At 43.3% G+C, this 21,394-nt stretch overlaps 2 protein-coding genes across 9 annotated transcripts in view; one reads left to right on the top strand and one right to left on the bottom strand.

The window, feature by feature from the left end:
• The window catches only part of LOC108047860 (sodium/calcium exchanger 3), a 35,597-nt gene extending 14,956 nt beyond the window's left edge, over nt 1–20,641 (bottom strand). For 4 of the 8 annotated variants that reach the window (XM_017128252.2, XM_017128253.2, XM_017128247.2 and 1 more), the window contains exons 1-2: nt 9,439–9,602; nt 4,911–7,099 (exon numbers count right to left, since the gene is read on the bottom strand). In XM_017128252.2, coding sequence (XP_016983741.1) covers nt 4,911–6,769 — 1,859 coding nt within the window. In that variant the 5' untranslated portion in view covers nt 6,770–7,099; nt 9,439–9,602. Of the gene's footprint in view, nt 1–4,910; nt 7,100–9,438; nt 9,603–10,116; nt 10,335–13,067; nt 13,349–19,935 lie in introns of those variants that run through there. The other 4 variants (XM_017128248.2, XM_017128251.2, XM_017128249.2 and 1 more) reach the window with 4 other exon arrangements.
• On the top strand, nt 11,714–12,669 carry LOC108047835. Its single transcript, XM_017128196.2, has one exon. It carries the CDS (start codon nt 11,917–11,919, stop codon nt 12,667–12,669), a length of 753 nt encoding a protein of 250 aa, XP_016983685.2. The 5' UTR covers nt 11,714–11,916.
• Nucleotides 20,642–21,394: the final 753 nt, after the last annotated feature.

Raw genomic sequence — 21,394 nt, 5'->3', positions numbered from 1 at the left:
ACACAGTGCCTTCTATGCACCTGTTTCACTTGACATTGGCAAATGTAAAGCTTCAGAATCGATAATCAAGATTTACAAAAATATATTTCTTACTCGAAAGTATTTTAATTGTGCTCTAAAATAAAAGGGCGGTAACCTGGCATTTGGCAAGAATAAACATCTTATAATTGACGCTGCCGAAAGTACTTAAGCCAGCGAAATTGCTTTCCAAATTTAATGCTGCTTCAGCAGCACTTTTGCTTATTAGAAAACTTTCCCTAGGTGCGAGATGGTTTCATTCAATTTGTGTTGCAATTACAGGAGCAAATCGCAATTTTATTACTTTTACTTGGCAGTTCAACGAGTTTTAAAGAGCCCTAAATCGAACTCAGAGCCGTTGGCAAGGTGAGTGGTTAGCTTGGGAAACCAGGACCTCCTTTTTGGGGTAACCGTAAACCTAAACCCCTTTGAGCAACAGATGCCGGCAGTTCCCGAGAGGATGTTCATCTCGGTGCCAGCACCAATGGTGATGATTAAGTTCGCCAGCCCTTGTTTTTCCTGTTGATGTCATAATAATAATAACAACAAGCAGAAGTAACCAAAATAAAGGGACCTGATGAACCAGGGAAACAGGGGCGAACCCAGAAAGAACAGTTCATGCTAACGACATCCAGATAAACATGAGATGCCCCAGAATCAGCGGCAACAACAGCACAAACAACCGATTGACATTGGCTAGGAGGAGCGGACGGACAATTTGCCGCCTGTTGCCGACCGTCTGTAATTTATATACCGTTCCAAGAACTGGGACCCCAGCTCAGCCCCAAAGCAAATTGAATCGCAAATAAGAAACTTTGGCCTACCATCGCAATCGGTCCGATCGAATTGTAGATACCCCTTGTGTAATCCACAGGAATGTAACTCGACTTGGAAAATTATGTAAGCCGTAAATAACTTTGTGTGTTTGTGGGCGGTTTAAAAGGCACACAAACTCAACCCAAATCCTGTGTTTGTTCTTTGTCCTATCAGTAAGTGGCGCAGTGCTGCCATCTTAGATATTTTACAGTCAAATGTGGATATATAATAATATATTCTCTATTTAAATTGCAGGCCATTAATACTCTATTAAACATTTTTTGTTTTTGTAGTAATTAGCATGATTAGAAAGACAAATTCAAAGCAAGTTTTAGACTACTGAAGTTGACTACTACTATTTATCAATGCAAGAGAGGTATTCTTCAAATGTATCTATTCATTGTTACTAACTTTGTTCTTAAAATTAAAAAATAATATTTGTTATATTTTGACTGAATTTTAGATGTTATAGATTTCAGTAAACAAGAATAAAATGTGTTTTAGGGCTAAAGCCTTTGTTTTTACTATTAATACATTGCTGAGCATATTTAAAGTAGCATATCTAATGTTTGCGACCCAACTCTGGCATCACTGTCCAGTAATATTCCCACAAGGAATTGGCTCCTTGCGGATCGGGTTCTCAGGTTGGCAGACTCCTGACAACCGAGTCGGGATTCAGGGAGTAGTGCCTGAGTGCCTTGCAAACGGGCTTACTGGAGGCCATTGCGGTTGTGTGCTCCTCTTCACGCTCACATGGATGGGAAACGGCTGGCAGTTAGGCAGCTTGCCGCAAAACAGATACGGGGATGGATGTATGGGAGGATGGGAGGATGGACCAGGACAAGCACTTGGAGGCAGACTCCGCTTACTTGTCAGTCAGTTAAGCAGCTGGCCTGTTCCGGGAAATTCCCCGCCGGCCACAGGAAATGCTACACGGAAAGTGAAAGCAAAAGCCGCACGCACACCACGATGATATCTTGTAAGTTGGTTGGATTTCACAAATACTTCGTCGGAAATAGCATAAATTTCAATTTTAGATTATGTGTGCTTAATAAAATATTTGCTCTTATCTGTACTTTTTCTCTCCGGTGCTTTTTGCATATTTTATGCTTGACTTTTATGTGCTCAAAGCTTCCAATTTGCGGTGCTCACACGGGATTGTCTATGAAAACCTGGACAAGTCGGGGGAAACGGAATGTCTTTAAGGCGCCCAAAAGAGAATCTTATATTTGCCAGTCTCTCTCTTTCTAAGTTCCTCTCTAGGGAACAGCATTTAGGCCATGTGGCAAGCCACCTAAATTGTGGCTAATTAACAAATGCCAGGCACAGTAAAGTTGCTGAAAAACCTGTCTGGTTTAACTAATGGAAACGTTGCTCCTCCCCGTGGGGCTTATCTTAAATGCGGCCCAGAAAAGTAGGCTATGGATTTTGGCCTCTTTTTAATTCACGTAGCACGCTGCAAGAGTCGGTTATTTAAGGTCCTATAACTCAATCCGAATGTGCCCACTCCGGCCCCAGCAGATTATACAAATTTATGCATCAGTGTTGGCATTTTGTAGCCCAACCGCTCAGCCCACTTCTTTTTCTCTTTATATTTTTTGCCAGTTTCGTTGAGGAATTTTATGGCATTACCGACTACTGCTGCTGGTGCTGTTTTTTATGACGGCATGACTACATGGCTGCTGCTGTTGCGCATTTCCGCCATATCTATATGTGAGTGGCAGAGGCGGGTTTTGATTTTCATTAAAGAGAAGAGCGCAGAAAGTGGTTGCCACAGCCGCACGCATCGACTTCAAAGTGGATTTGCCAGCAATTTTATTTTGCTCACCGCTTTCTTATATTTTCTTTTCTCGTGTCTCCTTAAAGAGGCCACTCTTTAAGAGCCATTTAAAAATACATCAAAACTCGCTTAATTGTGGTAGCTAGTTTATGGCATTTCCGTCGGGGGACAGGGCCAAGATGCCCCCGAGATCGTCATCGATGTGTGGGAGTAGGGCCGTGGTTACTTGGCTGGCAGTTCGCCAGCGAAACTGGCAACATTAAAACAAACATTATTACCAACGGCACCGCAAGGCATTCAACTTGAGTGGCTGTAAATGCCACAAAAGGCCTGCAAGGATCGCTACGGACGTGCACTTACTCAGCGGAGAGGCAGGAAATTTATTCGGGCACTGGCGACAATGAAACGTTTCAAAAGTTGGCAAATAATTGCGAGACAAATAGGGCAAAGGCAGCAAAGGCAGCAATTGCATCCATCCGGACGGAACACAAACATTAAAAAGTATTCCAACTGTCGTGGCAAATGGGTGAACGGCTTAAGCACTGACTTAACGAGCACTTTGGGAGCGTTTCACCCGGACACATCGCCATCGCCATTGCCATCGCATTGCCATGGCACGACATCTTCACATGCCGCAAGTTGCCACTTTATTCCTGTAAGTTTTCCCCCGTTGACGTTCACGCCGGCAGCCCAACAACAACGTGCCGTCCTCTAATTGCCCGCTCCGCTTTCGTTACCACTTAATAATGCAGAAATCCTCAAAAATTCATGTTATGTCTGTGGCGACGTGTTTGAAACAATTTTACGCGAAACTGCCTTGGGGAGTCACAAAAAAACCAGGGCGGGTCGCCCATTAATGAGGCTTTGTGCAGTGGAGTCTCAGGAATAATATACAGACAAAATTCCCAGAAAAACTGCTTACATTATAAACAACATTTAATACAGTGGCATTGAAATGTCTTCTAAAATAAAGAATATCTTTTATTGCTTGTATCGCAATATGACGCTTTCAGTTGATATTGTAGATCTGGCTGGTATTCATAATTAATTTTGTTATTATATTTGTCTGTACTATATGCGGTTAATAACATTATACTTAATATAAAGGAACCTGGTTTCTCTTTTTTTCTCCCAGTGTAAGAGGTCCTGTCTATGCGCTAATTAAGTCAGTAAGTAAATCATGATTAGTGCCCATCAAATTGAAGCCATTTCCCAGATTTTCGACCGCCTAATTCCCGGCATATGCTGGGCATTTTCTCGGGCCATAAATCATCTTAAAAAGCCGGCCTATAACCGGGCCAACCACACCCCTTATATACATATATGTGGCCACGTTGCGTGTCGCCCGACATTTCGGACATGGCCATGAAAGCCACAAAAACATATGCAAACGCAGTTAACTGAGTGCGGCTGTCGTCTGCCAAATGTTTGTCAAAATGAATAAATTTTGCAAAATTAATTACAGCCAGCCTTGTTTCGAGCTGTTCTCGCCGGCAGGGTGTTAATGTCTGGAAGGGATGTCTGGATGTCTGTTGTCGCCGAGCACGCGGCCAGAAAAATTGGGCCACGGGCACCCAGCAGGATATACCCACACACACACGCTTGGCCATAATGGATTTGCGGTGGGAGTTGGGGGTCAGGTGCTGCTCGGGAAAAGAAGCCAATGCGATGACTACGCAGAGTTTGCCATTTTTCAGAGTGGCACACAAAAACCCCGCTCCCGGCCACTGCCACTGCCATCTGGCAGCTGGTGTGGCAATTAAAAGTCCCAATTATTCCAACTTTAATCGATTCGCAGCGCTCTGCCTCACGCACATACCGCCTATCTATTCCCAAAACGGAAATTGCGAGTTTTGCTGAAATACTCCGTCGGGAGTCGCACATTGCGTGACATCGGGCGTCGGTATATATCGCCGGAATCGGGGGGACGGAGCAAAGTCCCGGGACTTTGGGCATGCATGTGTAGGAACAACTTAACCCGCTGTTTCCCAGGTTTAGACTTATGTAGGTCAAACGAAATATTCAAACACGAAAGAAACTTTAGTTTACAAGTTCCCCATACGACACAGCTATACAATCTCATTGCTTAGTTCTAATAAACGGATAAGTATTTGCTGGATTTATCTTTCCCTTGTATCGCTGCTTTAAATCAGGCTATGAAAATCAAGATAATATATATTTAACATTTAATCTGAAATATTTAAGGGAATGCATGTAATGACAGTTTTGGTAGCTTAACTGGCTGGTGCAGTAAGTAAATGACGTGGTAAAGGGTTAATTAAAAAGAGAAACTCACTCAGATTCATTGTTTTCGAAGATGAGTTCGCCGCGTGTCTCCTCGTAGTCCTTGGAGTCCTTGGCCGTCTCGTTCTCCGTCCAGTAGGGCACGATAACGGTGCCGCGGGCGCCGGAGTAGCGCATTACCTTCAGCTCAAATTTGCCAACGGACTCGGTGATCTCGAAGACCGAGTCCGTGAAGGCAAAGATGCCCGCGTGGTCGTCGTCCAGGATCATGACGGTGGCTATCATCGGCACGGCCAGCTTGACGCCCTCCGAAGGATTGAAGAGTCGGATGTAGAAGCACTCGTCCTCCTCGAAGACGTCGTCGTCGATCACCTCGATGCGGAAGCGCTGCTCGTCGACGCCCGGCGGGAAGCTGAGCAGGCCCTTGCGGCCCACGAAATCGGTTCCGGCGGAGGCGGTCCCATCCTGCGTCTCGTACTCGACGCTCGCGTACGTGGAGATGTCGCCGCGCCGCACCACCCGCACCTCGAACTCGCCGCAGTTCTCCATGACGGTGTAGTGGCCCGGCTCGAAGTACATCCGGATGGGATCGTCCGTCTCCTCATCGTCGCCGGCGTGCAGCTGGGCCTTCACCTCGGTGAGATCGCTGTGGGCACGTTCCTGGATCTTGCGCATCAGGTTGCCGCTGCCGACCATCTTGCGAGTGGCCTGGATGCGGTAGAAGGCGCGCGACTTGCTGCTCCGCGCCAGCACCTGCTCCTGGGCCATCATCTCCAGCTGCTCGAGATCGGCGTCGGGGTACTTCTGGCGCAGCTCCGTCAGCACAGTGATGTACTCGCGACGGGCCTCGTCGAAGGCCTCGGCGTCGTTGCCGCGCGCAGATGTGACCATCGGGTGTTTGGGGCCCTTCTCCGCATCCATTTCCACCTGGTCGTGCTCGCCGGCCACCACGGTGCCGCGCTTGTTCACCCGGTAGTTCTTGTCCATGTACTTGTAGACCAGCATCCGCCGCTCGGCGATGTATGCCCACAGCACGGTCAGCGGGAAGAAGAGCAGAGTCACGATCGCCTCCCATACCTGGATCACGCCTGGCGTGAACACGGACAGGATGAGCCACAGCCACACGTAGGCGAAGATCGAGAAGAGGGCGGTCACGAAGAAGACGCGCAGGTGCCGGATCCGGCGCACCTCGCCCGCCGGTATCCAGATCATGCACACGGCGATGATCATGAAGAGGTTGTAGGCGGCGGATCCCACGATGGTGCCCGGTCCCAGATCGCCGCTCTCAAAGTCCTTCGCGTATATCTCGATCACCGAGAGCAGGATCTCGGGGGCACTCGATCCGAGGGCCATCAGCGTGAGATTGGCCACCGTCTCGTTCCAGATGCGCACGTGCATCACCTGCTTAACGTTGTTGGGTCCCTTCACCACCACCGCCCGTTCGATGGACGTGATGGCCTCGATGGCGGCCATGAAGCGGTCCGCAATGATGGACACGCCCACAAACAGGTAGATTAGCAGGACGAAGTAGACAAAGCCGCGGATGAGTCGGTCGCCCATGGATATGTTGTACTCCGGCGTCCACACGGGCAGGACCAGACCGACGCTGCACTTGCGCAGCTCCTCCTTGTCCGGTGCGTCCACATTGCTCTTCATCAGCTGGCTTAGGTCGTCCTCCATTTGGGAGGGCGCCCCCTCCTCGCCCTCCTCGCCGTGCACCACCTGCCTCAGTCGCCGGCTGAGGAAGTGGCCATCCTGGCTGAGATTACTACTGCCCAGGGCGGGGGAGGTGCCATTGAGGTACGCCCGCCGCGCCTCGCTCTCCTGGACTTTGGCCAGCGACTGGGCGGTGGCGTACACAAAGATCACTAGTAGTGCGCAGGTGAAGATCGACTTGAGGAGCAACTGCATGGCTGGTGGTTACTGGTTATCCTTGTTCTGGAAGTGATTGGGTGGACACACTGCCCTCTCCTCTTGGTCTGTCTCTGGAAGCTTTGTTGCGTTCGATTTGGCTGTGATTTGTGCTGCTAGTTGCTAGTTTGATAATTGCTGGTTGCTGGTTTGCTGGATGCTGCTGCAGATGCAATTGGTGTTGCTGCTGGGAGTGTTGCTAGTTGCTAGTTGCCAGTTGCTAGTTGCCGCTGTCGCCCGGTGCTAATGATGGTGACTATGACGTGGGACCGCGAGAAGGCATTCTCGCAATGGCACGTTCAACACTCTGGCGCAGTTGGGCCGCTGCACCTGCGGAGAGGGAAGGGGAGAGGAATGGGAAGAGCGTTAGTTAGTTGACTTGCGTCCATTACGAGTGCGAGTGCAAGTGCGGTTCCTATTCTTGGGCGCCTATTTCGGGTGCATTGCATCACGAGTGTGTCGCCAAGCACAATGCCACTGCGAAGGTTGCGAAAGCCCGCAAATAGTCGCTAGAACTGCCCGCCCAGATCGCCACACGGGTGTCATGGATATGCATCAGCAGTAGGGTGGTTCAATGGATTGACAAAGAAATTTGGAAAACAAAACCATACAATATTAAATGGCATAATTTATTTATTTCGAACTAACGATTTTTCTATTCCCATATTTTCCACAGTTCCAAGAATACCTAGATGGGTTAATCACCACAAATTAACCTCACAAAAAGTTTCTAATAAAAATAAAACCAGGAATAATTTAGATTCCAATTTTCTAAATTACAATTCGACATATTTTTGCAATTCCCCTATAGCAACTCAAAAAACCACACCATCCATTTTCCTGGTTAGTCACGAAATAATATTGCCAAAAGTTGAGCAATGCCCTTATACCAATAAACAAAAACTACCTTACACCAATCACGCAATAATTTCAACAAAAATGTATTGCTTTCTCTATCATTTTAAAAATGTTTGAGAAATGATGACTACACTAATGCAGATATGTAAGCCAAAAACTTCATTAAGTTGGTAGATTGGCATGCTCTTATATTGACAAAAGCATTTCCTAAAAATGCTGGAAATTAAATTTAAATTCAGTCCGTATTTCCCCCTGTGTGGAGGTGGGCGTTTGGGGATGCAGCTTTTCTTTGAGCTTTGCCAGGCAGTCGTTCAGCTGTTTTGTGTATTTACACGAAAACGAAATTAAATGCGTAAATAGACAGCATAAAACATAAACAAAAGTGCAACTATAAATTTACCAGAGCAGACGGAAAACTAGAGGCAAACAAAATTCATTTTCTGAGAAAATGAGAAAGCCAACGTTGAGATGAAATTCGGCTGCAGAAAGTTTGTTTCAAATTGAATTGTAAACCCACGGAGAGAAAAATAAACCGAAATGGGCGTGCTTGAACTAGGTCGATAATATATAAATATGTACATAATTCTCCAATGTCAATAACGGGAACTAAAAGCGGAACCAAAAACATTAACGTCGGACGGCAACAAAAAGCCAACAAGTGATTGACAAGACAAATACAAGATAAATGCAGGGAATAAAGCAATGGGAATGCGAGGGAACTGCACACATGCAGATAAAAACTGTTGACAACTGGCAAAAACAGAGGGGCTAAAGACATGGGGACCCAACTTTGAAAACTGCAAACAACACCAAGTCAAGAAAAGCTCTGCACCGAAAAATATGGAACTCCATAAAACAAAGTACATTAACATTAAAAAGAAAAACATTTCTTGAGTAAGAGAGTCTTCTTAATTATTAGAATAAAATTAATGAGACAATATTGTTATTAATTCGTATAATAAAGAAGCATTTCCTGTCAAATAACTCCCTGATTCCAATCAACATATGCATAAGTACAAAGCACTATAATTTCAGTAGACTGTCCAATTATTCAATATTTGTTTAATTGATTTAATGTTTGCTTGGGGTAATGAATATTAATTATCCATCATATATTATGTTTGTCCAAGCCGATTCTTTATATTTACAGTAGTTATAGTTAATTATTTTTCTTCAGTGTTTCACAGAACTGAATTTATTCTGTATTTGGCATTCCTTAGAGCTTAGAAACTGACACTAGAAACCTGTCGTTCACAGTTCGACGAGTTAAACTTTCTGCTTAAACGTTTGCATTCAGACTTCTGGCGTATTTATAGTCGAGTTTTTTTTTTAATATGCACATTTGGATCACCAGCACACACATTCGGATGGCACAACACTTTGGCACTGGCTTCGAAATCCAATAAATCAATATGCCCCATGGTTTATGGCGAAGGGGCTAAGATAATCATCAACGTTTGCATTAATTTAGCAATTACAAAAAGAGCCGACAGCAGCGCCAATGTAGATAGATAGACAAAGAGCGGGACAGGCTGATGCCGAGCGAGGGAGATGGAAGGCAGCTGGGAAATGGGGGGAGAAAGCGGAGAAAGTAAATGAAGATGAGACAGGCGGACGCCCCTGGGAGCACCGAACATATGCTGGGCAAGCGTTCCCATTTCTCTTCTCCGCCATCCGTTTTCCATTCCAGCGGTAAATTGCATTTGGCCATTATTGGAAAATGGTTGCACGTCGGGTTAAGAGATTGCAAATTAATTAAAAAGCTTTGCCCCCGGGGCAAAAAAAAAATATGTAGCTCCCACGTTGCTTACACTGCTGCTCTGCTTATTATATTTATCGAACTGATTTTTCAGCCAGCCTTTGAACTCGTTAGTAACCGTAAAACTAAAATAAACGCGGATTTTTAAATTTAGCACAAACAAAAAATAATATAATCGTCTGGCGATCGAACGCGCCGCGTTTCACCAAGGACTGCGACTGTGAATGCGACTGAGCGAATATGAAAGAGTATGAACGTGGGAACGGGAATAGAAATACAGACAGAGAAACAATCTAACATTTCTTTATTTATTTATTAAACTGCGAAAAGGATTTTATAATTTTGAAATAATATTTTTAATATGATTAGGTAAAGATTTAAAACACGAATCAATTTTGGGCTTTGTAAATGTGTAAATGTATAAAAAAAATTTAAAAGTGAAAGATAGCTGACACCAAATCAGATTACATTTTTAAATCGAAAATCTCAGGATGGGTTCAATTGGTTATCAATTCTTTAAACTCTATCTAAGGGCAGTTTGTCTGAAATCTTTGGGTTGTCGTGTATTTTGATCAGAATTTATCTAAATTTCTTCGAATGTTTTTAATAAATATTGATATGCATTGTTCTCTGTGTAAAAATGGGAAATAGATGAGTGAGCCAAACGAACGAATGGCATATTGTTTACGTTGCGCTGGCGCTGTTACGTTGGAACAACTCGCTTACATACGTTTTTCGACGCGTTGAAGTCGATCCAATTTTTCGGTTTGGTCCCAAGTTCAAGGATCATTCCCATTCGAAATCGTCTAGTAAATCAAAAACACAACGACTAATTGGCTGTATAGTAATTCCCCGTACAGATGTTTCTATGTGTAACCCGAAAAGTTCGGCTATTTGTCGGCTGGCACTGATTTGGGATTTCATTTTTTTCCGATTCGAAATCGCACTTGGCAGCCTGCGCACGACTAAACCCACCGCCAGATTCCCCATATTACCACCTGTCTGTCTGCCTCTGCTTTTTCTCTTTATCTGTCGGTATTTCTCTGTCATGTCTCTGTCCCCGGTTCATAATTATTTGGTGTGCACGGCTTTTGCTTTTGTTCTGTGCTCGGTGTTTTTTCGGTTTTTGCCAGCCACCAACGATGGGAAATCGGGGGAGCTCAGGCACTATGGCAAAAAATGGGGTGGAAAAGAGCTATCATCCCAGATTTGTTGTATTCTGAATGGTACCCACTAAATAGAATTCATTTTTCTCCAAGAACATAAAAATGTATTTACAAACATTGAGTAAATATTTTTTTTAGCCCATAATGCGTGCTCATTTAAACATATAAAAGCTATCGTTTGTTTACCAGTTCCCCTTCTGACTGAGTACTTTTTATTTGCCATTACTTACATAGAAGAAAAAATCAAATCTTAATTCAATTTGATTCAGACTAACATATCAAGAAGGAAAACTTTCGATTTCAATTCTTTTCAAGAGTATACGATGAATTTTAATAATAAATTTTAATTCATATTGTTGGACTATAGTATATAATATGAAGTAACCTTCAACAAGAAAAGTGATTGAGTTATGTATTTTTAAGTATCACATGAATGTGACAGTTCCCCATATTTATTATAAACCATTTGCTCTGCCCTGCGCTCTCTATCGTCTGACTCTCAACTTTTCACTCTTTGCCCGATAATTTTGATTTCTTTTTTTTCTGGTTTTTTTTATTATTGTCTGTGCTCTTCTGCTAAGTTTAACAAAATGCAAGCAATCATTTTGGTAGCTATGCAATAGCTGTGCTAATTTTGTTTGACCCTGTGGTTCTTCATTTCGAAAACACTTTCATCGCGAACAAAAGATGCTTGCATAGACATAGAACCAATATGCCGGGCAGACTTGTGGGGATTAGCGAAACTTATGTGGGTATATGCTAGGTGGCCACACATAATTTATTCGCATATTTTCTGTCTCCCAGCTAAGCGGCTTTCCGTGCGCATTTCATTTCGATTCCACCCACGCCACGTCCTGAAGACACAGATGTGATCAAACTACTAGCACAACTAATGCAAATATACAATTGTAACATTTCAGGTGTACGATTTAAAGTGTAATAAAATTATCATTTTGATGGTCATTTCATTCACTCAACCTGGTTGATTTAGCTAAGATTGTAGAAATAATTATTATCATGCTTTGGCGATAGACTTTTTCATAGTCAAGAGCTCTTTGGCTATATTTACAAATAAATCTAATCTCAAACACAACTCGTCATTCGTCATTCAAAATTCGAAGCAGCTTGACGCACTTTATCTTTTCTTCCGAGTATTTAAAGTACAAATTATTATAAAACCTTAGAAGGATTGCTTTCGTTCAAATAAATATTTGGATTAATATTTGATCTAAAACAAAGAGATATTTAAACACAAAAAAAATAATACATTTCTGCGTTTCCCTTAAATTTTGTAATATTGTCGTTTTGTGTAACTAACCTTAACTGTCTGACTGCTTTTTACACTTGCCAACATAACTCTAGAAATGCTGACCTGCTGTATGGAAACGTGCGAGTTCAACAACTTGATCACTTCTGATCAGAGTGTTCAGTGCTGGTTATGCGACAAACATGCCCATTTCAAGTGTGCTGGACTATCTGATCGTGTCCTAGGCTTAATCGAAATGAAAAATGGGCTCAAATGGTCCTGTAAGGACTGCAGAATGATTAAATCTGAAATGGGAACTTTTATTCGTCAAACACGTATGGAAATAAATGAGCTCTTTAGAGAATTTCGAGTCGTTCATGATAAGTGTTTGAAGCTGGAATCAGCCTTTTCATCTATTAAGATGCTTAGTGATCCTGCATTTGGAGAAGTACCGTGTGCAAACAAAAGTATTTGTGATGGGAATCCCATTACTAAAAGGGTGTCATTGGATATAAGCCAGAATGTTCCTGCCACTTTGCCGGTCTCCTCAGTGAAAAAAAAGCCCCATGCTGCTTTACCTATACCAGAAATCCTAACTGCGGTTCCTCCGATGAAGGCTGTGTTCGTATCTAGACTTATACCCTCAACTACTGAAGATGCCCTTAAACATTACGTAGTTAGCAAACTTTCTCATCCCGATTCAGATGACATCCATATCAGAAAAATTTATAACAAGCAAAGGCGAAAGATCTCATCGTTTAAAATCCTTTTACCTGATCCGCTATATAGCCAGATATTAAGTCCTGATTTTTGGCCTGAACATATCGTTGTCCACGAGTTCATAAACAAAAATGATGTTAATACCAAATAACTTTTAAACCAGTCGATGTAAGCATGGACATATCTTTTGCAATTGTAAATAAATTTCATAAATTAAAAATTAAAAAAATATATTTACAAACAAGAATTACGTTTTTACTTAGTCAATGCAGATTAAATAACTATAAGTGCACAATGGTGAGTAAATTTAATCACTATGCTTGCTAAATATCAAATCATTGGACATTAATACGCTACACGCCATAAGTTATACAATAAATAGATAAAGTCTTGGAAGTCGCAAGAAATTTGTAACTTTGTACAAAATGATTCTATTTCCTGGTTCTATTTTCTCGACCGTCTCTGTAAATAGTCTTAGACATCTCATTCACGACTCAATCATACATAAGTGAGTGGGACGCTGTGGGATTTGTGTCCAGGGATACTCACTCCGGGATGGGATTGACGCTGCGGCTGGTGGGGATGGGTACACAGGACTCAGGAGTCGGGACTCGATGGCAAACGGAACGCTGGAGACTCAAGAGTGGATAGTGGAACGCCCTGCAGTTCGCCTCAGTGGTGACAACTCATAGTTTCTCCCGCCCGTCGGTTGCCTGGGTGGGTGGCCTTCGCTCGCTTCCTGGCAAGCAACTGAGCCGCCGCTCAGCCAGGTGCGCAGTACTGCTGGGAACTGGGGTCCGGTTTCGGTCCTTTCGGTGTTTGACTCTTGGGGAAATCGTTAGCTCTGTCTCGATTTTGATTTTCATGAAGTATAAATCAGAGCATTCGCACTCGCATTCGGATCGCGTGTCGTCTAATCAAATCGCCACTTTGGCAGCCGCAGATATCACCTGGCCCTCCCCTCTCCCCCTGTTGCGATCATTCGTATATATACTAGTAAATATGACGCACGAAGAGGCCTTAGATACTGCAACTCGATAGGGAGATATACAATAGTGGGTCCGAACAACTGATGATAAGTCGGGGCAATTACGTTTGTGCGACCACACCTGATAGCTGCCCTACATCTTGATATTCTCGCTTTCTGGTTTGCTGTGTTATACGATCCAGTTTAAATAAGGCCTGCCCGATAGCTATTATCACGTCATAGACTTAAAGATACTATCCGCAATTGTGTAATCAACCATTGGCCAACTGTTAGAAGCAAGCAGATAATGAGACACAATAAGCTCCTCGTTAAGTGCTTGGAAAAATAGCTATGTGGCCCCAACAAGGTAACTGAATTAAATATTTAGCAAAAGCAAAGGGTAGCCACAACATGCAAACGCATGAATAGCAGAGAAAAACCTGACACTTTTACCGAGATTTAAAGTCCTTGGGTAAAATCTGCCAGTAAACGTTTCGGCACACTCTACTTAAGCCATAAATCGCTTTCCACAAACCCCCTTTGAACGGCGGTGATTCCATTTCACTGGCAGATAAGGATCGCTGTAGTTTATTATATCCTTTGTGGGGGCTTTGTTTCAGGGACTAGATTTGTCAGGCTTCCGTGACAGAGGTATTTAGATTCGTTATGCTAACAAGCGAATGTCTGACAGGTTTCGGTGTTCAGTGTTCGGTGTTCGGTGTTCGAATCCAGGGACGTCAAATGACATGTTTAATACGGGACCGAGTGGGAACAGTTGGCGATGTCAGCATATTTTATCCACAACCCCCCCCACCCGGTTATTGGCGACATTTTGATATTGTCCTTGTTGCTGTAGCTGCGACGTTATAACAACAAGTTTGATGACGGTCGTTATTCGAATCGTCGATTTGAAATGCCTTCTTGTCACAAAACTTGCGAGTGGAGTGGTGTGGTGTTTTGTATGTGTGAGTGGGTCCTTATCTGGTGCGAATGTGTGTGTGTGACTGTGCAGATGTGTATCATTTTGTGTTGACAGTTGAACGGCCACGCCCCCTCCGCCCTTAATTTTCACGCCTGTTGTGTGTTGTCAGAGCGTAAACTGTTTATTATTTAACAATATCCTTTTTTCATGTCTGTCGCCCTAAGAATGTGTGAGTTTTGAGCATTCTTATTTATTTATATCTGTATTTCTCACTTCTACAAGGATACGCACACAAAGAATAAAGCTCTGGGTAAAGATTTAAATAGTAAAGCGTTAAGCGAAAGTTACGATTACAATTATTAATATTTTATTTTATCATATTCCACTACATTCTCCTAATGTTGCATTTCGATTTATTGAAGTACAAAATATTATTTTATTAATTCAATTAATAAAACCTTAGTATTCACTAAGAGTTCTTTATATTACTACGTTATTTGTTTATCTGCACGACTTTCTGAAAGTATTTGGGCGTGTGCCTGCCCCTTGACTGCGGAATGGACGCAACAAGCAGCGAATTATCGTATCACCGGAAACTGGCTTTCAGCCAGCCTGCCTGAAAGTAGACTACACATTCCCGGGCGTTTGAGTTTGTGGGCGACGGATAGATGCCTGCTGGCCTGTCAATTATGCGTTTCCATATCTGCCTTGGTGGACTCACATCACTGGTCAATGGCAATCAGGCAGCGCAATCAAGGCCAGTATCGCATCCATCGCATCGCACCACATCGCGAGCAGCAATCAACTATGGCTGGCATTGACATTGATTTGATTTTCAAATGGAACTTAAATGTCAGCATACCACAGAGGATGCCATTCGCCAGGGTACTGCACTATAAAATGGCACTGAGCTTCAGAGCAAATACCAGCAGTAAAGGTCATTAGGGGACTTTCTGCTATCTGCAGATATACTGCTTGAAAAACAACTCGAGGACCTTGCCTTTGTATACATTAGTCACGTCTCGCTTTGACTAATAGTATTTTCTTGTAGGACATCCTTTGTCCCGAACAACATGCAGTCATCTAGCTAAAGTTAATGCTAGTTGTCAAGCAAATACACACAGTTATATTTTTATCAGTACAGCGAGTCTGAGCAAAAAAATGCTATCATAAATAATAATTAACAGTGCTTTCCAAACAAGCCCCCAGGCCATTAAGTTCCAAAATATATGGGCATGTTATACTATACAAACTACTTGCCGTAGTTTTCTGTATTGCTTTTTAAGTTTAAAACAATATTCTGTGAGATAAGTACATAGCTCGCGAACAGTGTCAAATAGTCGAGATTTCGTGCACGATATTATCACTTCTGGCCATGATTTACGGACTAGAGCAAAAACAGATGGAGTTGGCAGTATGAACATAGGAGAAGTGGGGGAAATGGAGTTTGGGGACAGCAGCTGCGTGCCGCATAAATATATGCGTGTGTATGTCGCAAGGCTGCTATTGATTTTCCAGCCCCAAACCAGTTTTCTCTCTAAGCGGGGGTTGCTGAATGCGGAGAAGTCGGGTCCCGACATGCCAAAGTTGGTTTAGATAGCGTTGTTAAAGTTGAGCGCCATTGCCATATCAAGTGGGCGAGTGGCAAAAACTATTTGCTGCGGTTGGGTTTCCGCAGGGGTTTTCCCAACTCAACAAACTCCCACACCCACCGCCTGGAAAAACTTTAACTGAAACAAGAATGCCAATTGTGTTTGCCAAAGAGTTGCGACTGGACTCGACAATTTGCCGTGTGTGTCAGCAGCAGGTTCCGCTGCTCCTCAATGATGGCTGATTGATGGTTGACCAGATGTTTGCCCAGGGGCGGCAAAAAACTGGCAATCGGTCAGTGCATCAATCAATCTTTCAATGAATGAAAACGCTGACGCAGAGCTTGATTAAGCCGTGACCAATCAGCAAAGCAAACATTTTGCCAAGTGATTTTAGCTTTTTTTCTCTGCCCCAACGTTTGCCGCTGGTTTGTGGGACGTTTTCGCCTCATAGGCGATAAACACTGTACATCTCTTGCCATTGTCATGTAATTTGTATGTTCGCCTTGGCATGAAAACGGCAACGATATTACGGGCTGCCTCAAAATCGCTGGGAAAAATCACATTATCCCAGAGCCATCACCATCATCATCGTCCTCGCCGTTATCATCGTAATAATCATTGTGGCAGACTTCCCGGCCGGAGCAACAGTTTCGGCCCACAAACAAATTGTTATGCTCCGCCTTGGAAATCCATTAGAGGCGGCAAACAGAGCCAAAATGGCGCCCCCTAGCTTACTAAATAGTATACTGAGCAAAATCTATTTAGGAAATAAGTTCGTTCAAAAATTTATTTCAATAGTTTTTAATTTTAAACATAGTAATTATTTTAATTTATTACATGAAAGCACGGATTATAATTATCATCCTTAAAACATTTTATAAAAATTGTTGAAAAAAATAGTTTTTGGGAGTTAATACATATATATATATATCAAACTTTGTTCAACTGTTCTCTTAAAACCATAAGAAGATTGCGATATTTTTAAGGCTTATTTGCTTAATAAAATTAAATAGATACAAGTTTCAGTTAATTTTACTTTAAAGAGATTTCCTGCAATTAATTTTATTTTCCAGTGTATACATGTAGTTTTGGCCCGAAACGAATAGGGTCAGGGGGCAAGGCTTTGGCAGGGGCAGAGACAGGAAAAGGACCTCAATGAATGGGGAAAATTGAAATGGAAATTAAGTTCGAACGGGGCCAGATGAAGATTCCCCTGGCATGTGTGTTATCCGGCTTGTATCTCTGAGATACTCCCCTACACTTTTAAATTATTCACCTTAACGCACCTGATTATGCCCTTTGCCTCCCTGGCCCTTGATAAATATTGCAGACACGCGTCACTTCGACTTAATTAAAACCAGAATGTGAGTTCGAGCTAATGTGACAAGGATTAAGTACTACCCAATGTGAAGAGTTAATTGAAAACATTTCAATTTCAATTCTTGGCAATTTATTTCGACAACCAAATCCACACACACACACACATGCACGAGTGTGTTTGTTAAGCGGAAAATTATCATTTCCTTGGTCTTTGTTCGCACAGTCAATGAAACTCGACCATCTGAAAGGACGGGGAAAAAGAAATGAAAGGTTTTCACTTTGGTTTCCGTGCTGACACAATGCCGACATTTCTATGTGTACGTGCTGCGAATGTGTGTGTGCTTAGGTGCGTGACAACGGTAATTTAGATATCCCAATATCTTGTTCTTTTCGCGCGTCTTTTGTTTTGCCACAAAAGCTGACTTAAGGCTCGCCTGTCAACGCCACAGCCGCCATTTTGTGATTCCGCCCTTTCCCATCCCTCTTTCCGCTGTTTTTCCGTTATTTATTGCCTCTGCCTTTCTCTCGTTCTTTTTGATTTTTTGTCATCTTTATGGAGTTTTTATCTCTTTTAATTTATATATTCTCCGCCGTTACCATCATGGCAGTCACAATTTAATTGCCGCTCTCGGTTTATGAAGAAGCAAACTGGGGAATCAAGTCCTTCGCGTATTTTTCCCAGGATGCTGCTTGCATTTTATGCTCGACTTGGCTGGCTTAGAAATAAGCCTTATTTCAGCATTTCTCTACATTTTTTATGGCTCGCTGGCCCTAATCAAATTGCCTGCAGATCTGGCCATCTCGACGGCTTACGGGGCGTATGCGCAATTTGATGCCACATACACGGTAAATCTAGCAGGAAAATATGAAGAGGGAAGCGTGCTTTTTTTAGCCCCATAGCTGGCGATTTTTTACTGTCAGACGTATGATTAACTCTGCTGCAGCGGTATTCTGCATAAACTTTACACTCGCATGGATGCTTTTTTCGGGTTTTATATTTCCCGGGCAGATCTGCATCTGCTGAAGCTGCTGATTCTGCGGCATTGTGTAAAATGTTGGCTTCCAGTTGCCATAGCCACTGCAACTGTAACTTTATTTCCCCATTGTTGTTCAATTGGGTGAGGGGCTGGAAGTTGCTGCCGGTTTCATGAATCAAACATGACCAAATCTTGTTATTTGCAGTTTTCTTCCTCTGGTTTCTTTTGTGTACACATGTGCGCGGCTTATTTTTTTGTTAGTTAGAAAAGTTGGTCTTTTCACCAAAATAAAAAAAAATAAGTTGGTATTTCGCCACTGTTTGCGGCTGCTACGTATGCATGGCATAAGCCTTTGAGTGCCTGCCACTTTGCTCTAAGCCTTTAAAGCGCTGAATTTTCATCTGGGAGTTGTGCTGCGGTTGTGCTATGGTTTGTTGCTTTTAATTGTCGGAACCATAAATTAAATTACTTTCCCCAAAATGCTGTCTCTTTTGAATTACTGTATTTGCCTCAACTTGCTGAACACTCAATTTTAAATAGCCTGAGGTATGAGTCTTATCAGATACTGAAACTCTTTCGAATGGTCATGCTGATGATTGGGTACTTGATTGATTAGCTAGTTAATTGCCGCCATTTAGATAGATAAGATATCGATATAAGATCTCGAACTCAAGTCCATTGAAAGTTCTGGGAATCCTCCCGTTTTGTCCAATTGACAAATTCTTTTGGAACGACCTTCCATTCAATTCATTGGTCAGTAAAAGGAGTCCCATTGTGAGTGAATGAATGAACGGTTTTTCATTTGTATAAAAGGACACAAAGTGAACTCTAAACTGAAATGGTAAGCAAATGTCAGGCAAACAGTTTGACTGATATTGACAAAGGCAAATGCCACTGCCCACCCTCGCAACCACCCACCTCTCTATGATGGGAACAAAACGTGACGGAAAAACTCAAGTGGCTGCCTGACTTGGGCAGGAGTCGCGAGTGCTCCGCTTTCCAATTGTTTACTTGCCCCCGCGTTGATTGTTTTCCTGGCCATTGTCTGTTAATACCCTTACTGTGAGTATGATATTTTTTTCTATAAAGCGAAACATATATATAATCTGCACTTTTTATACATATTATGCCTCACAAATATAAGAGTATTACTGTTAAGGAGGCAAATTTAAAGTTTAGTCAGACTTGGTGTTGTATTTTTTAACTGATGTATACTTGACGTTTCATCTGAGAATAGTCAGCAAGTAATCAAGCTTCGGGCCCCTGCCGAATCTAGCTAGGTTCCTCATTTCTTTTTCTCTGCGGTGCTGTTTGTCTTGAGTCGCACAAAAGACTCAATTAGGCGTTATAGATAAAAGACGGTGGACAAAGCCATATGCTGCATGGCCCAGAAGTTGTCGCTAATTCGCAGACAAAGGGCGACTGAGAAGGCGAGGGGCCTCGGTGGGCTTAATCGATAGCGAAACGAAAGGAAAACGGAAAAACAAACCGACAATTGTCACGGACTGCCCCCGTCCGTTGTCAAGGTAAGACCGCCCGCACAGACACACACACGGGCCGTATGCGTAATGTCCACGGGGCGTATGAGTGGCGTAAAGTGTGAGCCAAGCTTGAAAGCGGCTAAAACTGAATACATTACCGGCAATCAAGGATGGAGGCGCCAGTCTGGCGAGCTGCAGGATCCGCTGCCGATGCTGCTGACACAATTTTCGCCGCTGCAGAGCTGCAGCTGCAGATACAGACACACAGATACACGAAGCTGCCGCCGAATTTGCAGTTGAGCTTGCCACGAACACCCGGAGGCTGTTGAACCGTACCACTCTGAACTCTTTCGCCCGTTTTTGTAGGTTTATGCCGTTTTTGTGCACATTTTTCTTTATCCTTTTTTCCTCTTCTTCAGCGGCAGCTGCAGCTGCAGTTCGCGTTGCCAAAAGTGAAAAGAGGTGGCCGGCGCGGCGGTCGGTGGTCGGCGTTCAACGGTCAGAAAACAGGTTCAAATGTCGGCGACCGCAGGCGCAGGTCCTGCCGGCTTGTACTTGTGTGTGTGTTTGTGTGTCTGTATGTGCCGCACAACTTTCCCAAAAGTATGCAAAGATATTTAGCCTAGTTTCGGCCCTCCAACATCGTTGCTGCTTTTCTTGCTGCTGCTGCAGTTTCTTGGCATTTTCATTCAATTTATTTTCTCGAATTTATTTCAAATTTTATTTATGGAAGATCATCTCACTAGCATTTAACACTGTTTTTGTTTTTATTGTTGTTCCTAACACAACTCACAACAACAAATACCTCTCTATCTGTGTGTATCGCTGTGTAGTAAAAATAGTAAAACACTCGGCACTTAAAATAGGAGAAGCGCAGCAAAATACCGTTTGCCGCTGCTCTCTTCTATTGTTGGTGTTATTGTTTTGGTTGCTCTTGTCGTTGTTGTTGTTGCCGCTGCTGCGTGTTGAAATCACGGGAACATCGTTACACGCTCATACGCCGGATAATGAAAGACTAACCTAACCTGCGAGCCACTAACCGACTAGCCGACTGCCCGATTGCCTCTGAAAAAACCGAGTGCGAGCCGAAGGGCACACGAAGTGCAGCCGAACGGCGGGGGAGAGGGCGAAAGATAAGGATACCGAGTGCACAGGATAAGGAACGAAATGGCAATGGAACGCTGGCCAGGCGATAACAACACTGCGCCGCTCTCTCTCTGCCGCCACCGCCGTCTCACTCTCCTCGCTTCGGTCTCCCAGTTCTCTCTCGGTGCAAGGGCGCATTTCGCAAGGGGTTCGGGGGTTGGGGCCATCACCATCACCACCACCACCCCCAAACGCCACCCCCCGCTGTCTTAGACAAGCAAGCGCGTAAGTTTTTGACGCCCGTGTTAAGTCGGTTGGAAAAATGTTGCTGCTGAGTCGTCGTATACCCTGTATTGAAAACACGGTTTAGAAACAATATTCCAGACTTTTTCAAGATGGGGAAAGTGTATATTTAACTATTAATATTTACTTGACAAAGTAAAGGGTATTCATTAGTATATTAAAGAATAAATTTATTTACTTGGTACAAAACAATCACAATCTAAGCTTCACTTAAAAATTTTAAGACTG

The sequence above is a fragment of the Drosophila rhopaloa genome, unplaced genomic scaffold (genome assembly GCF_018152115.1).
Source record: "Drosophila rhopaloa isolate 14029-0021.01 unplaced genomic scaffold, ASM1815211v1 contig_178, whole genome shotgun sequence".
Classification (NCBI taxonomy): domain Eukaryota; kingdom Metazoa; phylum Arthropoda; class Insecta; order Diptera; family Drosophilidae; genus Drosophila; species Drosophila rhopaloa.
Note: the sequence above shows the minus strand (reverse complement) of the source record. Positions and strands in the feature narration are given on the sequence as shown.